This window comes from Artibeus jamaicensis, unplaced genomic scaffold (genome assembly GCF_021234435.1).
Source record: "Artibeus jamaicensis isolate MK-2021 breed Jamaican fruit bat unplaced genomic scaffold, CSHL_Jam_final contig_525, whole genome shotgun sequence".
Taxonomy (NCBI): domain Eukaryota; kingdom Metazoa; phylum Chordata; class Mammalia; order Chiroptera; family Phyllostomidae; genus Artibeus; species Artibeus jamaicensis.
Genome location: NW_026521874.1, coordinates 7,866,689 through 7,886,408, shown reverse-complemented (window position 1 = coordinate 7,886,408; position 19,720 = coordinate 7,866,689). Strand labels below are relative to the sequence as shown.

The window sequence follows — 19,720 nt, the reverse complement described above, 5'->3', positions numbered from 1 at the left end:
TTGGGTGAGGATAAAAAAAATATTTTAAAAAGTCAACAGAGACCTCTTCATCATAAGAGAACTTAGAAACACCAAAACTGCTGATTTTAGTTGGTAATGAAAGTTTTGGGGGAAAACTATAAAATGCTTATTCCTTGTATAAGTAAAAACTGAGAAGTGGAAAAACGATGCAACTATAGATAAGACTCCATTTGTTGTAACTTGGTTCATGTCAGCTCCATCCCAAGGGAGGAAGCTGTATAGCTGACGACCTACATTCCTTCTGGGGTTATATAAAATTTCTGTAGTCGGCAGTTTTAAGTTAGGGTATTCTTTTGAGTTTGAATTTTTCACTTTTGTGAGCAGTTCATCAGTTTTCTCTATTAGCTTTTCTAAAATTAAAAAAGTCAGTTTGTTTTTACTTGTTTCTTATTTTGTCTCCAGAAATTACGAGTTACTGCTTTCTAAAATAAACTTAGTTCTTCACTTCTTGTACTACCCCACAATTCAGATGCAGTCATTTCGGAAGTCACCACAATTTCAAATGGTAATGGATAGTATTCTACATTTTCATAGAGGAGAGTGAAGGCTGACTACTTTATTAAGATATCCCAGGACATGACATAAGGTTTTTAAAGATTATAACATTCTGGCAGAACCCCGTCAGGAGTTCATGACATAAAGTGAGGCTTATTTGAAAATAAATGCCAGAAATTGGCTTTTTTCCCTTTTGCTTTGAAACAGGAAGATAGAAATAAATCACTTAACTTACTAAATCCAAAAGAACCAAAGGTTATGAATAGTTACTGAGGTTTGTACATTTTCACTTGCTTTACAGTAATGATGAATTGCTAAATGTAGCCTCTCCCTCCGTTTGCAGCTAGAATATTGCACTTACATTCGGGAAACTCCCCATCTACTGTGCGCCAAGTCCTGTACTAGGTGATGAGGGTGCACGAGGGGACCGTGTGCCAGGCCCCTGCCTCTAGGAATCTCATTCTCTGCAATGGCCCAGTCTCGTGCAAGCACAGTTTCACATAAGAGAGAGTGTAGTTTAGTGTTTATCATTCAACTTCTAGAAGGCGTTTAGTCACTAGTGTCGCTTCTGCTTTCCATAGAACATCCAGCATCTCACAAGCAGAGTTTGGGTAGAAGGTGTTACCTCGTGACTTGTCACAGGCTGTCCATTGCATCGGAAATGTTTGACGTTTAACCTGTTGTTTCACACCAAAGTTTATAGGCAACCACGGCTGGACCCTTTTTTTTTTTTTAAAGAACTTATGGAGACATAATTCACATATAAAATTCACCCTTTTAAAAGTTGTATAGTTTGGAGTTTGCAACTGTCATCGCTATCTAACTTCAGAATATTTTATCAGTCCAGAAAGAAACTTCATACTTGTCAGCAAACACTCCTCATTTTACTCTCCTCCCAGCTCCTGGCAAACTGATCTACTTTCTGTGTCTGTGGGTTGCCTGTTCTGGACATCTTATGTAAATGGAATCACACAATATGTAATCTTTTATGTCTGGCTTTTTTCATTTAGCAGAATGTTTGAGGTTCATCCGTGTCATAGCATAGAAGTTTGCTGACCCTGCTGTAGTTCATTAAATGTGAAAAAGTGTATGATAGCTGTAAGCAAAGATGACAGTAAAATGTCATGGTTTATGTGACATGTTTGTCTTCAGTAACAGCTATTGCTTTGATTTCTTAAATCACACACATACACACTTAAGTATAACATACAAACGGAAAAGTACTCCATCATAACTGTACTGCTTGATGACTTTTCTCCATGCAAAATTATCACATAATAAGCACAAGAAACAAAGCACAGCAAACATCCAGAAACCTCTCCTCCAGTCAGTCCAACAGTAATCACTGTTCCAACTTACAGCAACATAGTTCTGTCTGTTCTTTCACTTTTATATAAATTGAATCACATAATTGATGATCTTTTGTGTCTGGTTTCTTTCATTCAGTACTGAGATTCATCCTTTTTATTGCTTTTCGTGGTAGTTTTTTAATTTTCTCTGCTGTTTAATGTCCTGACTGCATGACTGTTACCACAGTGTGCCCTTCATCTTACTGATGGTGGGTGTTCAGGTTCTTTTCTGTTTGGAGCTCATATGGTGAACCACACTGGGTGTTTCCTGCCTTTTATTTCAGACATGCTGGTGGGTGCGTGGTGGCATCTCATTTTGGTTTTAATTTCTGCCTTTCTAATGACTAATAAAGTTGGGCCAGTTTACTTTCTAAAATAGTAATTTCTTTTAATGAGGAAATATTGGCTTGGTTGGATGCCCTAGCTTATATCATCTAAACAAGCTTTTCATTGCTTGTGTCATCGTTGCTTTTTATATAGATAGTTCTGGTGGGAGGCAGTCCGTTGTCATTATTTTCTGTTGGTTATATTCAACGCTGTTCTAGTTTTTGTTGTAAACATGAACTTGAGTGGCTTTGTGTTGATATTGATTTTGATTTTGATTTCAGAGGCCCAGCCCAATCCAGCTTTACTCCCCTCCTTTTATATTGGCCCCGATCAAAGACAAGCAGACAGAGCTGGGAGAGACGTTTGGCGAAGCGAGCCAGAAATACAATGTGCTCTTTGTGGGCTATTGTCTGTCTCACGACCAGCGCTGGCTTTTGGCTTCCTGCACTGACCTCCATGGGGAGTTGTTAGAAACTTGTATTGTAAATATTGCTTTACCAAACAGGTGAGGAGCCTTGCTGTTTGTGGTGCATGAAAGTTGATGCTCTGCCTTTCCTTAGGTACAAATCTCTCCCTTTTCTGTCTAAATGCAGCTGGTCCCCTGTGGGTGGGTTCCTTAGAATTTCTTGGTTTTGTCTAAGTGGTAACTTTGATTCATTTGGGGGCCTTTTCCCCATTTCTGTTTTAGGTCACGGAGGAGTAAAGTGTCTGCACGTAAAACCGGACTGCAGAAGCTGTGGGAGTGGTGCGTAGGCATTGTCCAGATGACGTCTCTGCCCTGGAGGGTTGTCATCGGGAGGCTGGGGCGTCTCGGCCATGGGGAGCTTAAAGGTGAGAAGTGTGTTCCAGAAATGAAGGAGCAGGGCTGAGCTCACATCATTAGCCACACTGAGGGAGGAAACTGTATGGTTGGTAGGAAGGGCAGGTATATTTCCACTTCTTTTAAATATACAGAAAACCAGTGGTTTTTAAAGTCTTCATTGGTAACAAAACCATTTACCCTAAGAAAATCTTAAATAGTGAACCGCATTGTATAAAACAGAAAGAAATGTTTTATTAGTATAAAGTCATACTCAGTACATTAGAATTTCTAACATTTTTTACATGTTGAGTCAAGGAACAGAACAGGTCAGTTTTAACACAAAAATTTTGTGTCAGAGATTATGGATCATAGTAGAGGTCATGTGAGAACAGCCTTCCGTTTCTTTCATTCATTCATTTCAGCGGTTGGTGGTGATGCGTTTTGCATTTCTGTATTTTGCTTTGACGGCACAATAGCAAGGTTGCCCTGATTTACCAGGACCAGCAGCTGCAGATTGGAACAGTCTTTATTCCCATTGCCACTGTCTGATATTCTTCAGTCTGGAAGCTGAAGAGTGTGGATTATTTTTTTAGGTTGAATCACCAAATATATCTACCAACTGCTTGTATTTCTTGTGAATACAACAGTCACAAAGCACTAAGAGTAACTAACATAACACAGCTGGCCACCGGCAGCTGCCTTGCCAGGCCTCAAGCTCAGCTCATTGACTAACCCACTGTGGCTACTTGTACAGCTTTAAAAGCCTAGATTATTCTTTTAAATAAAGCCTTACTAATTAATGACACATTAATAAAAAGTCCAACATATGCATAGAGATGAGAGAAGTATTTTTCTAAGGTCTGCGCAAAAGCAGGACTGTAGGATTTGGTGTTGGGGCCACAGTTTGCTGACTCTTGCATTAGGCTACACACATTATTTCTTTACACAAAATTTATGTTAAATATCTGTGGAGCCCCTGAAATAAAATCTTTTATATGGACATACTTACATTGTAGCAAGTGCCCGAGTGAGTTAATTATTAGAGTATAACAGCAGTTATCCAAATATTAAATAATATGTATTAAATAAGTGTTTCTTGGGAATCTATTGTACATAAATTTTTTAGTAATAAATTATATTATAGACCAATAGACAATATTATCCTCTTCATCCTTTAAAGAATGTCATACTTCTAATGAATCTTATGTCAGTAGCCTGGAGGTCTGACACATTAGGGAATTCATCATTTCATTTCTGTCAGAATTTCTATCTTCTCTCCTACTATGCCTCTTAGTCAACCTTATTTCAAAAAGGTTTTAAGCTACTCTTAACCCTTGGGAAAAGTTAGAATATAATAGAAAAGAAGAAGAGGGGATAAAAATGTAGCCTAGTGGTCTAGTGACTTGGTATTTTGGAAAATTACTAAGGCCGTTGCCTTCCCTTGTATGGTTCATTAGAAGGGGCACACTCCTCCCGGCCCTAGAGGGGCAGAGTGTACATACGCCTGAAGGCTCTATCTGGAGATGGAGAGAAAGTGCACTCGCAGGGAGCGAAAGCATGGAGAAGAGCTTAGCGCACAGGCAGGCAGTTCACCGTCCTGCGGTCCTGCCTGCGGAGCCGCAGGTCTGCATGCGCCTCACTTCTCTGAGGCAGCGTCCACTGGGCGCCTGCAGGTTTCACAGTCAGCTTTGGGGGTGTCTGTTCTTTATCTCTGGGGTGTTTGTAAGAAAACATGCACCACCTTTTCTATCTTATTTGATTTTAAGTACCAAACGCACATCTGTTTGATTTTTCTGTGGTTTTTAAAAATACCTCTCTGTGTTCTTGGCCATTTTATTTCAGCTACTACAGCTTGAGGTTTCTTAGGAATATGAAAAAAACTTTGTTTCACCTTCTCTTTAAGGGGAGAACAGCTTGTTTGGAAGCATACAGAGTTAGAGCAGCCTGTAGGAGCGTCCTTCCGTCGGTGGGGTGCAGTGTAGCAGCCGTGCGATGGCTGGGGTGTGGCAGGCTTCACGCATGGCGGGGAGGGCAGAAGAGAAGACCGAGTGCGCTCAGTCCCCAGAGTCAGTGTGGCTCACGACCCCTCTGAGCAGACGTAGTGCTTTTGTTTGGAGGCAGTAAACAAATGCTAGAAAGTTTATGCCAAGTCTTTAATCCGCCTAATTATTGTGGCATCACTTAGACTACTTTACTGACACCCATTGTTTATTATTGCTTTGGGGCTTTCTAAAAAAGGTTCTCCTTCATTTCTGCTGCTTCTTGCCTTTCATGGAAACAACCAATTTACAGCAAGCAGTAAGCAAAACTGAGGTTCGCCCAACTGTGCTCTCCCCTAAAGAGAATTGCTGATGGGGGCTGCAGATGGGGGAGAAGGGGAGAACAGACTGGCGGCATCTTTGAAAAGTATCTGAAGTGTCTGAATCTACCAGGGTCTGTGCTGGACTCTCACAGGTCATTTCAGACCTGACTGCAGTCTACAGAACAGTAGGCCTTTGTTTCTTTTCTTAATGAAGTGTAATAAAAATGCAGTAACATTTCCTTTGCAGCAAAGAGGGGGAACCTCAGTAAAGCCACATTCCCATTAGGGCCCAATTCTGGAAATTCACTTAATAGGCAAAACTGGTAAAACACTCAAACGTAGTAGCACTATGAATTTGAAAGACTGCGGATGACTGTGATATTTGATTTCAGATTGGAGTATCCTCCTCGGAGAATGCTCTCTGCAGACAATCAGTAAACGGCTCAAGGACGTGTGCCGGATGTGTGGGATCTCTGCCGCAGACTCTCCTTCTATCCTTAGTGCCTGCCTGGTTGCCATGGAGCCCCAGGGGTCCTTTGTAGTGATGCCAGGTAAACCTCTCTCTTCTTGCCAGTTTCATGAGTGAGGTGTCACATCAGTTCAGTCCATTAAGTGTAAGTCCACAGACAGGTGTAGAATGTCTTTATTTTTTCTGTTCATAAGAGAAGATTGTACTTAGGGCTAAAAAATGGAAACCATTTGGTCTCTTCCTAGGGGAGTAGTTTGTGATTTTATTGTCTTTGTTGACCATAGCTTGGGAAAGCACCTAGATTCTGGATATGATTGAGGAGTCTTAGAATCATGGCCAACTACTGTTGCCTGAGCCTGACTTGTTAGGTTGTCAAGGTCACCCTTCAAAAATGACTAATGTGGACACCAGCATGATGCATATTTTGAAGACAGAATCTCTAAGGAGCCTTAAGAAAGCATATTTAGAATCTCTCTGTGTACACAGGGAGGGTGAATGGTGAGGCACACAGAGGTGAAGCATTTAGTACATACAATGCCTGGGCCACAGTAAATTCTCAGTCGGTGCCAGTGTGGCCACCGAATTTGTTTTTTCATTAGCAGCCAAGCTATTGTATAATTTTATAACAAAGCAGTTTTATACTTTTAAACCTGTTTTTACCACCTAGATATTTCTTTGATCAAATGGGAGACCCTTGTCCACTCATGGCCTATGAAAGTAAATAGTGTTGTGGTACAAGAGACAGATGGCCTCTGTTGGCCTGCTTGATGTGCCACCTGGACAGACTACACTGCTTCTTTGTGCTCTGTCCTCATCACAGAATGGGGATCATAGTTCCTGCCTCGAGGTGGCAGTGATGACTGAATGAGATGACATGATGTACTAAGCATTCAATTAATATTACTTCTAATAACTGTTAGTTGAATGGTACCATTTCTACAGAATTGTATGATTTAGGAGAATAGCACTTTTTACATTGCAAACAACCACAGGAGAAAGGAGCATGGGAGATTTGTTTTTAGAAATATTTCTTATAAGTAGTTAAATCATATTTGGTAGGCTCAGTGTAACCTTACCGTAACATTCCCGGGACAGAATGAAGCGTGGGCTATTGTAGTGGTGTGCGTGGAGCAGGTTTCACGAAGATACTTAAACACTTGCGCTCACCTTTAAATCTGTTCACGTGACAGTTGTGTCAGGCTTGTGTCTCTACAGTCCTGGTCTTCTTACAATCATCATTTCTGGAATCATTCACTGCTGCACAAAAGGAATTAATACTTTTTTTTTTTTAAGATGCTGTCACAATGGGCTCTGTTTTTGGCCGAAGTACTGCATTAAACATGCAGTCATCTCAGCTCAACACCCCTCAAGATGCTTCTTGTACACACATCCTGGTGTTTCCGACATCGTCAACCATCCAGGTGGCTCCCGCCAACTATCCCAATGAAGACGGGTTTAGCCCCAACAATGGTGAGTGGGGGACCACATGTGCCTGGAGCGCAGCTCCTCCCACAAGACCCAGAGCTAGAGCATGGGGGCGTCGGGCTGCGCAGGCCTCTGAGTTGTAGTAAGCAACACATGCCACAGGAAGAGGGTCTGATGGTTAGAGAATCGTTTTGGTTTTGAAGAATTAATTGGCTGTTACCAAGACCAAATAAACACGTACCTCTTTTGGGTAATTCACTTTCTCTTGTTTTTCATTAAAGGCAAAAGCAGTATCCATTTGGCAGTGTGTACAGTACGTGGGTGTTGCTCTTCCAATAAATACTTCTTGATCTGATTTGAAATGCTGGAAGACTGCTAGGCAATATAATGATAACACCTGCCTTTAGCTAATCACTGGGAATCTAATTTGTTCTAAAACAACTTTTTCCTTGATTATTGATAGTAAATATCTTTAGTTTGAGTATATTAAGGCATTTATTAAGAAATGGCTATTTCTAAACTTAAATGCTCAGTATTATGCGGCCATTTGCATTGTGTTTTAAAGAATTTTTCACAGCTGCCAGCATTTAATTCTGTTAGGGGGGAAGGTGAAGGACAGCAGCACACTGTGCACATGCATTCAGGGCGGGCAGTGGGTTTGTGATGCTGAGTGCGCAGGACACGGTTTGTGCTTGATTATTTCTTGCTGCGTGACTGTCCCTGTGGACAACTGTAAACCTGCGTTTGCCCCGCTCTGTTCATACCATGTATGGTATGGTCGCAGTAGAATAACCTACCCATAAGAGAAAAAGAGTCCTGGGACGAATGTTCGTGGTAATTGGGTTATGGGTGATAGTTTTCCTCTTCTACGCTTTTCAGACTTTCTTCTGCGCATGTGCCTTACTTGTCTAATGTGGGGGAGGATTTCCTAGTGAAAATGTGGTGCTTTGATCTGCTTGTGGATTAGGCCTCCAGTTTCAGGGCAAGTTTACTATACCTGATAACCTGCAGTGATTCAGCCTCCAGTGTTTTAGATGCTAATTGGCTGCATAAATGAGTTCTGCTCTTTTCCTAGAGGGTGTCAATTTTAATGTCGTTAAATAATTAAATGCTTCTTTCTCGAGCAGTTCTGCCATCTTTATTTCTTCGTTTGTTTATTCATTCTGTTAGTACTTCTGATTGGAGATCGTTGGAGAGAGTGCAAAATCAAAGAATACTTTGTAGCACCTTACACTCAGTAGGCACAGTTAAAATCTTACTAGCTTGTTTAACAGCACCTGCCTGTCACAGTAGTAGCCCCCCCAAAAGTGTGTTGGTTATGGATAATTTTTTTTAATTTTTGTGTTTTTTTTTTCGCTCCCCTCTAGATGACATGTTTGTTGACCTTCCATTCCCAGACGATATGGACAATGACATTGGCATATTAATAACTGGGAACCTCCATTCCTCCCCCAACTCCTCCCCAGTCCCGTCCCCAGGCTCTCCCTCTGGAATCGGCGTGGGCTCTCACTTCCAGCACAGTCGGGTAAGGGCCCTGTGACGTAGGCCGCTGGAAACAGCCTCGGCCGTCAGGAAAACAACCCTCAGGAAGCGGGGTCACCTTTTTCCTACGTGCACCTTTCTCCGCAGTGGTCTGGGCCCCTGGTGTGAGGGAAGTGAGTGTGGGAACGTGCCTCTGTAGTTCCATTTTGGATAGAGGCAGGAACCCGAAAGAAATGTATCATTATTCCTGATTAAACTTTTTTCAGAGGAGTAGTCCTATTACTTCTGTAAGGGTGTGTGCAATTATTGTTTTCTTAGCAGAAATTAGTTTTGGTTGCTTGGTGCTTCCCAGTTATTTCTAAATTTTTGCCAAAACAGTGGTTTTTCAGAGGCTAGTTCCACAGTCCTGCTTACTTAAATGCAGAGTAACTGTGTTAATTGAAGACCACGTTTGTCGATGGTTAATTGTTCTGAAAGGAGCCTGGCTGATCCGTGTCGTGGCCCGGTGCCTGTGTTCGCGCAGCCCGCTCTCCTCTGTGGCCAGCTCACAGGAAGGACGTGGCCTCGGGAGGCTTTTGTCGGGGAAATGCTCAGGCTGGTGCCAGAGTATTAAGGAAAAAAGCCAGAGCTTTCAACTAGGTTCATCTTTAAATATCAGTGGGATATTAAAGGTGGACTAACAAAAGATTGAAGAGTAAAAGATTCTGCCATAACTCGTATTAACTTTGTTTAAACACTTAGATAATTCATGCCTTATTACTACATTGTACCTTTTATTTAAAATGTTAGGAGACTGAGGGATTGACGCACAGAAAATTGCTCTGTCTAATGTATTAAACTGGACAAGTGTATGCAACCCTGCTCACACTCGTTTAGACACAAAGATGTACTTAGAGGGCTTAGGTCTTTGTCAGGGGGACTTTGATTGCCAGCCCTGAGTTTAATCAAAAGAAAGAAGATTTAAAACTTCAGTCACAGAGCATATGAAATACGGGAAGGTCAGCTCACCAGGCTGCCCTCAAGTTACTGCCTTGCCCCCACCCTCCTCCTCTGGGAAGGAAGAGATTTTAAATGTCTATATTTCCTCCAGAATCATTCACCAGTTAATGACAATTTATTAATTCACTGGAGGTTATCGTGATAGGAGCCAGGAACACAGATTTTGTATTGGTTAGTTTTAATTTAGGATTAACGTGAAACCTAGAGGCAGAGAGCATAGCAGCCCGGAATGCGTGCCCTGCGTGAATGCAGCTCTGACTCACAGCTGTCCAGCTCACTAGCTCTGTGACCTTGGACACGTCTCCCTACCTTCTCAGCCTTGGTTACCTCATCTGTGAAGTGGAAATAATAGCAGCTGCCTCTGGTACCGCTGGTTGTGACTCAGCTTATCCATTCACAGAGTTGGTGACTAAGTGGTAGTGTAGTCTCACAGGAAACAGGGGCGAGCTGTACTTTCTCCCTGTGTTGCGGCCTCCAGCCCTGAAGGCTGTCACTGACTGTCACCTGAAGCTAGCTAGTCCGGAGGCCTTTTCGAATCCAGAGCACCCTAGCCAGGTGACCCCTGAGGTGTTTTTAGCATTTCCTCTTTCTGAACCATTAAGCATTTTTTTCTATTTAGTTAAGACATTACAAAAGGGGAAAGAATTTGTTCAGAGTTGCAGTAAGTTTTATTTTTTAACCATCTCGGAACTAATACAACTTGGTGTAATAGTTGAGGGTTTATTTTTTCTTTGAAACTGAAGGCTTTTTTCTTTTCAATTTTTTCTAATATTTTATTTATTTATTTTTAGAGAGAGGGGAAGGGAAGGAGAAAGAGTGGGAGAGAAACATCAATGTGTGGTTGCGTGGCCCCTACTGGGGACCTGGCCTCCAACCCACGGATGTGACCTGACTGGGAATCAGACCAGCAGCCCTTTGCTTCACAGGCCCGTGCTCAATCCACTGAGCTACACCAGCCAGGGCGAAGGCTTTTAAAAACAGATTATTTATTATTGCTTGCATGAAAACTCTTGAAGCTAGCTAAAAGAATCAAAGATGAGGAAAATGCCAGTTTTAGAAATGCACAGTAAGTCTCTTACAGGAGCCTGTTATTAAGGGGATTGCTATAAATGTAAAACAAGGCAGCTTCACAAGCAGAGCTCCCACTGCGGGCAGGTCAGTGACACCCAGCCCCGCAGGTCTCTGTGAAGTGTTGTGTTTTCCGAACCAGTGGGTGTGGGTGGTCAGGTGCACTTGTGTGTTCTGGGTGGGTTGCTAGTGAAAGAGCACATGAGTGCGGAGGTGCCTTCAGCTGTCAGAGACTCGCTCTTTTCCTTCTTAGTTCCATACCTTATGGTGCCACACGGCAGAGCATACCTTCTGCTGAAAAGAACCTTCTGCAAGAGAATAACTTTGTACTTAAGTGATGGCTGATATCGTTACCTTTGCTAGTACCTCCTGCCTGAGCCATGCTTTTCATCAGCTGTCTGTGTGCCACAGAGACAGTGCCTCCCCTGCTGACCTTTCTTGGTTACCTGGCATTTTTGAGTGAGGTGCCGCCAGAAAGGGGGGTCACTCATTACAGTGTGCAGGGTGAGCTAGCCAGGAGTTGGGAAGGCAGCCGACAGGCACAGACTTCCGGTTCTGAAACAAGTAAGCCCCGGGAGGTGACGTGCAGCTCGGGGGCTGTGGTTACCAACATGGGGTTGCAGACCTGAAACTTGCCAAGAGAGAAGATCTCAAAACTCTCATCACAACAGACAACTTTTGTACTGTGTGTGGCGATGGACGTTAACTAGACTTACTGAGGTAATCACTTTGCAATATATAAAAATAGGGAAATAGGAATTATTGTGTTATATACCTGAAACTAATGTGTTTCATGTCAGTTATATGTTGTTTTTCTTTGAGTTTTTTAAAGTTGCCTTTGATGGTGAATGCTGATCATGCTTTTGGGGTTTGTGTCTCAGAGCCAGGGCGAGCGTCTTCTATCCAGAGAAGCCCCCGAGGAGCTGAAGCAGCAGCCTCTGGCCCTCGGGTATTTTGTATCAACTGCCAAAGCTGAGAATCTCCCCCAGTGGTTTTGGTCATCGTGTCCCCAGGCTCAGAACCAGTGCCCTCTCTTCCTAAAGGTTGGTTTGGTATCATACTTGAAGTTGGGGGTGGGCAGGGGCATGAGTGAGTGACTTATGCTTAAATTCAGTTTTGGTTGGGAATTCCTGCCCCCATAGCCTTACCCCGTGCCCTGTTTCTCTCACATCTGTGTATGCTCCAAGGGTGTGCACACTACAGTTACAGGTGGAGAGTAGAATTTAAGAGAGGAGCCCACAACCGTGTGACAAAGAAAGGAGTCACACCGACATGAGGAAGGGACTTTGTGGGGCCCGCAGGGCACATCTCGGATGGACACGTTGGTTCCACTCAGCGGCCTTTCTCCCTGCGCCTCTCGCGTTGCCGTCAGAGAAGTCAGCCCGGGTGGGAGTGACGGAGCCGGCTTCCTGCTCCCCTGCCACCAGCTGCCGCGTCTCCACGAGGGCAGGGCAGAGTCGGCTGAACCGTTCCACATCCACACTCACTCCTTCCTGTGTGTTTCTTAGAAACCTTTACCCAAATTAAGGGTTAAATACAAGAGATCGCCCACTTCCAGTTTGGGTAAAGGAAATTGGAAAGAAATCCATTCCTACCCACAGACTGGCAGAGAGCCAAAGGTTTGACAGCATCACTCTGTTGGCGGGGCGGTGGGAGAGGCCGGATTCTACAGCCCTACACATTTCTTTTTGATGCTGCAATCCCAGCTCTAGAAATCTATTCAAAAGAAACTTGGGCAAAAACAAAAATGGCACATGTGAAAGATTAGGAGCAGCCGGGACATCCAACGGCAGGAGCCTGGCCGAATAAACTGTAATAGTGGGGTGTGAGTTTCCCATGCAAAATGAGAAACGTTTTTATGTAATCATCTGTGGAACACAGATTACCAGGCGGTAATGTGTGTGAGAGAGAGACACACACACACATACACACACACACACGCACCACCACCACCGCCCCCGGAATGTTAAAACCAAAAATAATTGAAGGAATTTTCTTTTCCTGGTGACTGCAACATATTATTACAAAATCAAAGAGGTTAAATAAAATTTTATCTAATCTTTGCATTTAAATTATCACTGTAAACCTGTATTTATTGTTTCCTCTTTAAAAATGTATTTTATTTAACTCTGTCTACTGAAAAGGTTTAGGAGCAGTGACAGCTGAGTAGCAGTGAATACCTCTCTTGCCATGATTGTGGTTCCTAAATACCATTTGTTACTCAAAAAAACCAGAGTTCTTTGGAGAAATGACTGATTGCAGGACTGAAGTAAGAATTACTCAAGATGAACCTGGGCTATCTTGTCTTGCTTAAAAGCAAGGATGTGACCTGGGAGTAGAGCACTAGCAGAGAACCCAGCAGCCAGCGTGGGGGGCTTTCCATTGCCCAAGAACAGTGGTGCCATTTGGCCTTCGAAAAGAACGTGGTAGCCACAGTTGGAGGTCAGCCCACAGGTTCATGGTTGTGCTGGAAAGTAAAGCACTTACCAGTCAGCTGTTAAAACTACTAGAGCAGCAGCTCATTACCCTAAAAGTGGAGGGAGAAAGAGAAAGAACCAAGCGTTTATGTTGTTTCTCCTCTGCACGTTACATTTCCTAGTGATCTAATGAATCCCACTATGCGAAACCCTGTAGGTTCACAGTGGATGGGAAACTCTGTATCGACAGAGCACGCTGGCACTGCCCAGTGCAGTGACGGTGCCAGTGGGACGGCACGGGAGGTGCCTTGTGCTGCGAAGTGATGAGAGTCGCACAGCCCCCATTATCACGGGTTCTTGTTTCTAACCCCCGCCCCCGATGATCTGAACCTAACTCAGCTCCAGAACCATCAGCTCGTGGAGACCAGGGTGGAAGAACGCTACAGGGGCATGTTATTCGTATGTCCACAAGGCTAGTCCCCCACCCCCAACCTCTAGGATATGCAGTTTGGTGGGATCACACTGGGGTTACTGAGCAGCTTAAAATTTGTAGACACATAGAAGCCCCAACTTCCAACTTAAGAGCACGTGCTCTGGGCCGTGGGCGACCCTCGCTGTGCCCCGGGGGGACCAGACCAGAGAGGTAACGGCTCCGGTCTCTCTCCAGGCCTCACTGCACCATCACATCTCAGTGGCACAGACGGATGAGCTGCTCCCTGCCAGGAATTCCCAGCGGGTTCCACATCCTCTCGACTCCAAAACCACATCTGATGTTCTGAGGTAGGTTCAGACCCAGGCGCCTCGCAGCACAGTTTGAAATTATACTCCTTTGCTCTTGTTTTTTCAAGTGTGGCATTCGTGGAAAAGATGCTGCCTTTGTGCAGTGCGGCACGATAATGAAAAGAAATCAGCAAAGTTAATTTTAGTGGTAAATTCACCAGTTGTATCAAAAATACATCAGGATAACATCAGATGTATCCAAAATATTCCAACAGTGATCAGTATAAAAACATCCGTGAGCCATTTTACATGTTTTTTAAATATTGAATCTTTGAAATCTGGGTCCTGTTTAATTCCTTAGCATCTTTGAGTTCACATGCAGCCCGTGGCTGCCGTCCTGGACAGTGTGGGTCTGGGGGAGGCCTTCTTCCTGCGGGTAGACGTCTGGAACGGTAGAGTGGGTGGGTCGCCTCACCTCTGCCGGGTCTCACCCCCCGACCGTGTCTGCTCTCCGGCAGGTTTGTCTTGGAGCAGTACAATGCTCTGTCCTGGCTCACGTGCAATCCGGCCACCCAGGACCGCACCTCCTGCCTTCCTGTCCACTTCGTGGTGCTCACTCAGTTGTACAACGCCATCATGAATATACTCTAACTAGAAAAGCACTTGTTCTCTCCGGCTCAGTTCCTTCTCCCTGCAGCCTCAGTCCAGGGAGCCTGCTCCACTCCGCAAAGGCCCCGGTCCTCCTCTGGAGACCACGCTCCGCAGGCCTGCGCTGTGGCTCCTCCTCAGCAGGCACGCGTCCTGTCCGCAGTGTTCCCACCAGTGACTCACTGACGCTTCTCCCGTGGACCTGGAGACTCCCACAAGCAGTGACTTCAGCCAGCGCCGGGGTGTGTGCAGCCCCAAACCGCTGGCTTCACAGGAAGTTTTGTCGGTGTTGGTTTTCAAGAGGGAAACGGAAGAGACGGTATCCTTTGCACAAGAGTCTGTGTTTTCAGTCTGTTTTAAAATGAGGGTCGTTCACCCTTTGGATGCAGTCCTCTAGTTACTGGTACACGGCCTGTGGGTTACCTGAACTCCCTGTTCTGGGACTTTTTAAAAACAAGAACCAGCTCAAGTGCGTGATTTCACAGCGGGGTTTCTCTCTCCCTAGCGCACACGTCTCAATTGGCGTGAGTGTTTTGGTTAACTTCATACCTGTGTGTGGACATGAAAGGTCTGGAGACAGCTCCATTTTGTTTATTTATTTTAAGTTGCTTTGTCATATGGTTTTTGTGACTTTCTTTTAATTTTTTTTTTTAATTTGCGAGGACCAGGTACAGTAGCTGAAACCCAGCTCACATCCACCATAGGGTTCTTTGACTACATACCTCTGTCCTAGAGCCGGAAAGGGGGTGAAACAAATTGGGGAGCAAGCCTAAAAAGTGCTGTGTCCCACACCACCCAGCAGTAGGTTTTGCTGAGAACAAACTGGGTAAACATTCTGCCGTGTTCCTTATTAAAAATGGCCAGCGTTTCATGAAGGATAACATTTTTATACAGAAGGCAGTCAAGTTCAACCCACAGCCATGGGGGCAAGTACCTTCATTAGTTTTATATAGTCACAATGGAAATATATTTTCTAGTGAATTCTTATTGAAAGCCAGGTCTCTCCTCTCATTAGATCAAAAGGGACTCGTGTACATAATTACAATCGAAAGTGTTTGCTCATAAAATCAGTTATAAATAAGGTGAGTTTTTTCTGGACTGTAGGAATATTATTTCAAAGAAATATTACAACTTAACCATTAAATTAGTACTTGAACTTGAGCCTTCCTGGTGGGACTTTTTTTTTTTAAATGCCTTTTTAGAGCATTAATGGCTAATTGAAGTATTTTATGACTCCTCATTCCGGGCCCCAGAGGGTTATCTGTGAGCCCCGCCTCTAACCCTCACCTGCGTGCGTGTCTGTGCGTGTCTGTCGGAGAGCGTGGGCGGGTGACCTCCTGGGAGCCTCTCCGGTCAGGCTGCTGAGCGCTGGGCGTCTGTGGAGAGAATCATACAGATTTTAAAAGTTCTTCCAAGAGACTACCATGTCCCGGTTATTAACAAAAAAAGGAAAAATGTAGTAACTGATAGGATTTTGTAAAAGTATTTTTCTTGAAATAATCTAACGTTTAAAACATTATATTAAAAAAAAATGGTGTGGTGGGAACATGAAAGCAGAGAAAGAACTTGTAAATGGATGATTTTGTTCTCTGTTCCACCAGTTGGGGGGTGACTTTCGCAATGTATAGGTTAAAAAAATCTGATATATCAAAATCATTTGTATCTAATGTGTACAGTGTAAAATTGACTTTAAAATATTGCAGTGCTATTTTTTCTTAATCAGAAAGGAAAAATTCTCAAGGCCTTTTGAAGAGCATAAGATGTTGAAGATTGTAAACTTGTATAAAATTATCTTGGTGAGAAGACAAATTGTAAAGTAGATATTTGTAATCTTTTACCACTTTGGGGTTGCTTTTTTTTCCAGAATTCATCAGAACTTTGAATTTTTTTTAAACGGGCTGTTTTTAAGGCAGGGGCTTTTCTTCCCTAGAAACCCAGTTCTAAGCAAAAAAGAAAAAAAAAAAGAAAGAAAAAGAAAAAACCCACAAAAAACAAAAAACCCCTACAAAAAAACTTTCAAAAAAAGGCAGCAAAGGGTAGTTTTCATCTGGTGTCTTTTATTTAAGTTTTTTAAGTTAAGAAAAGCTGGTGACATATTTATACGTTTTTGTGCAAAAATAAATGAATGGCAATAGATTTTAAAAAATCTTATTATGTACTTCTGTGTGAAAAAGTCTGTATAATATTTCCCTTAAATATGCATTATTTTACTTGTGAGTTTTTTACTGAATTAATCTGAAATGTACAAGCCCTGGATTTGCTACAGAGTGAGAAGTTATTTTATTTTTTTCTTTATTTTTAATTTTTGAAATTCTGCAGAAATCAGAACTCTTACCCTGGTTCGAACTAAAAAGGGGAGTGGGGAGGGCGCGGGTGGGGTTGGTCGGCATGCTTGTCTGTCCGTCTCAGACCTTTTCTACGTGTAAAAGCTGTACATTTCTGGGAAGTTCTGAATTCCTTTTGTTTCCTTTTCTCCTTCAGGCATTTTGCAGTGAGCTTCTTTTATATATAGCAAACAATTTGAAAGAATACAAAACTATGTGAAGTTCATTTAAAAACTACGGTGTAGCGGTGGTACAGTACACTAAGAGACTTTGATAAAAGAAACAATACTAAAAGGCCTCCATTTTAAATGTCATTCATATATACCTTGTGAATGAGAGCTATATACTTTTACACACTTTTTTAGAGGAATAAATTATTGAATTACTGAACCTCGGAGTGACTTCTTTCCCCTCCCGTCCTGCCTTTGCAGTGCAAGCGGCCCGTGCCCCCCTCACACGGCAGTGTCCGCGTTACGGGCTGCACGCTCCGTGATGGGCTACCTTCCAGAGTGAAGAGGCCTCGCGTTTCACTGCCCCCAACCACGCCATCCGACCAACGCCAGCTGCTCCCAGGCGGGCTCTTCCTCCTCCGAGGCGCAGGTCCGCTCCTGGGTTAGTTTGAGGGCACACCCCCCCGCCGAGCTAGGGGCCCTGCCGCCGTTGAGCTCTTCGCCTGTCTTGAGTCGCAGTCAGTCCTGGAACAAATTCACAAGCCTGCTTCGTGCTTTCTCTTGACAGCCCCAGCCAGTTTCTTTTCGCTCTTCCTTAGAAATAGCAGGCACAGTGTCCCTTCACGTTTCCCCGATCTGCAGGCTGGTGACAGTCACAGACCATCTGATGCACCACCGGCCAGCAGGGCGCTCGTGGTCGAGTGGGGCCCACTGCGTTGTTCTCGTCCGGCTATTTGGAAACACACAGCGCCCTGCATCTCAGGCCGTCTGAGTGGAGAGATGACACCGTTGAAAGCGCTCAGCCTGGGACGTCTGATGTGCAGAAGCGGATGAAGGCGCTTCTCTGGGCGCTGCCTGGCAGACTCAAAAGCTGACGGCCACCGAAAACAAGGCCGCGCTTTTCAGTTCAAAGATGATACCGGCCCCTCTCATCCAAGCACCACTGTGCTGTAATGCTGCTCGCCAGGAGCCTTATAAAAGAATTTAATACATTATTTTACATTTTCAACACATTTCCTAGATCTTATGTAATTAATCAGATCAGTCCGACAATTCCTGTGTCCCCTTAAAAGTCAGAACTGGGCGGTATTTTTACAAGCACTCACTAGCTTCAGTGCGTTGCTCGTACGTTGGCTGGTGCTTTGCCCAACAATTAGTGAATGATGGTTTTATTTGTACTAGGAATTTTGTCCTCATAACCACGACGAGCTGTACCAATTTGGCAACAGTAACTAAATCTCTTTGAGGTGGGAACAATTATGTGTAGAATGCACGTAAGCATGTTGCAAATTAGACGCAGATAAATCGGACTTGGCACTCAGGAACCATCAGCTTTCCGCCGTCTGCCTCACCCAGATTCCACTAACCCCCCACGTCACTCCCTGCGATGATGCCGTAGCCTAGTTTTATGCTGCTGCTGTTCAGGAAGTCACAGGGCCAGGGATTTGTTTCCTACTGGTATCAAAGAGCCAATAAAAATCTTTATAGAAAGTGCAGTTGTGTCAATAGAAGTTTTTAAAGGCAGACTTCTTATAAAGGACTTAATACCCAAGCAAGAGCTGCACACCGCACACCGCCCTCAGTGCTTGCCACTAATGCAGTGCACGCCACTATATAAAGGAGATTTTCACCTTTGAATTCACCACATGCTAAAACCGCATCGCAGGGCAACTTCAGCGTATTACCGAGTTATCTTGCCGTTAAACAATGTGCGTGCCTACATCCCCTGGACTAAAATGTCACTTGGACAGTGATCATTTCAAATCGTTAATACCTAATGAGACACCATTAGAAACTCCTGTTGTGCCAGGTAATTACGTGACATTGCTGCCCGCCCTTGGAGCCAGATTTACCAGTCTCTCACCACTTGCCTGGAAACTCTCAGCTCGGGTTTAAAAAAGAGTTTTTGACACTTACTGCTTCTGGCTAGGAGTCCAAAGTAATGAAGCAGGTAAGAAACAGTTGATGAGGAAAGAAAGTTTAACCCCCAGGGAAGAGCTTGGGTAAGACTAAAGGATTGATTTTTCTCTGGAAAGGCTATTTCCTCGATGAGTGTGAATTACCAGGTGATGGGGAAGAGGTAGACAGACATTGGGGTCGGTCTCAGTTTTGTTTTGTTTTTTTTAAACAAGCAAGGCAGTGATAAAAGCATATGTTTTGTTGTCATCTAAAATCGGCATTTGTCTGGTCTGTTACTGAATGCTCTGTGCGTCTGTAGGGAGCAAAGCAAGCCTATCGCAAACAGTGCTTAAGATGACCCAGTACTCCGAACAGGGTGAAATTTTGGCATTTCCTGGCAGTTGCCGCCTGGCCCACAGCTTAAGCATGTTTCAGTCTACCTGCTAAATGGCATGCAACGGAATGCGGGAAAATGGGCCCCACAAGAGGGGAGATGAGAGGGCTAACTCGGGGGCTGGGGAGAGAGAGCATCAGTTTAAATGATTTCACGCGTAAGGTAGTTACTGTCTTATTCAATTTGAGCTTAAACATTGTCAATGAGCATTTGCAATTACGGTAGCTCTTCTCATTTAAATCTTAGGATGTTGTTCTTAACTAACTTACGTGCATTGTTTCCATAAATAATTTCCTGTCAGCTTCCTTTTTGAGTATGTACTTTTGAATTGGAGAAGAGATGTTGACATAGTCATATCTACGCACACCCGTATTTTTTTTTCCTGGTATTTCTTGTATCACCACAAAGC

The 19,720-nt window shown here is 43.7% G+C and overlaps 1 protein-coding gene across 3 annotated transcripts in view; it reads left to right on the top strand.

Annotated features, from left to right (window-relative positions):
• Positions 1–17,238, top strand: part of MED13L (mediator complex subunit 13L) — a 262,154-nt gene extending 244,916 nt beyond the window's left edge. For 2 of the 3 annotated variants that reach the window (XM_053669761.1, XM_037156292.2), the window contains exons 24-31: positions 2,474–2,697; positions 2,881–3,023; positions 5,689–5,847; positions 7,059–7,235; positions 8,558–8,715; positions 11,621–11,782; positions 13,824–13,936; positions 14,395–17,238. In XM_053669761.1, the coding sequence (XP_053525736.1) occupies positions 2,474–2,697; positions 2,881–3,023; positions 5,689–5,847; positions 7,059–7,235; positions 8,558–8,715; positions 11,621–11,782; positions 13,824–13,936; positions 14,395–14,527 (1,269 nt within the window). In that variant the 3' untranslated portion in view covers positions 14,528–17,238. The remainder of the gene's footprint in view (positions 1–2,473; positions 2,698–2,880; positions 3,024–5,688; positions 5,848–7,058; positions 7,236–8,557; positions 8,716–11,620; positions 11,783–13,823; positions 13,937–14,394) is intronic. The other variant, XR_005084095.2, reaches the window with a different exon arrangement.
• The last annotated feature ends 2,482 nt before the right edge of the window (positions 17,239–19,720 follow it).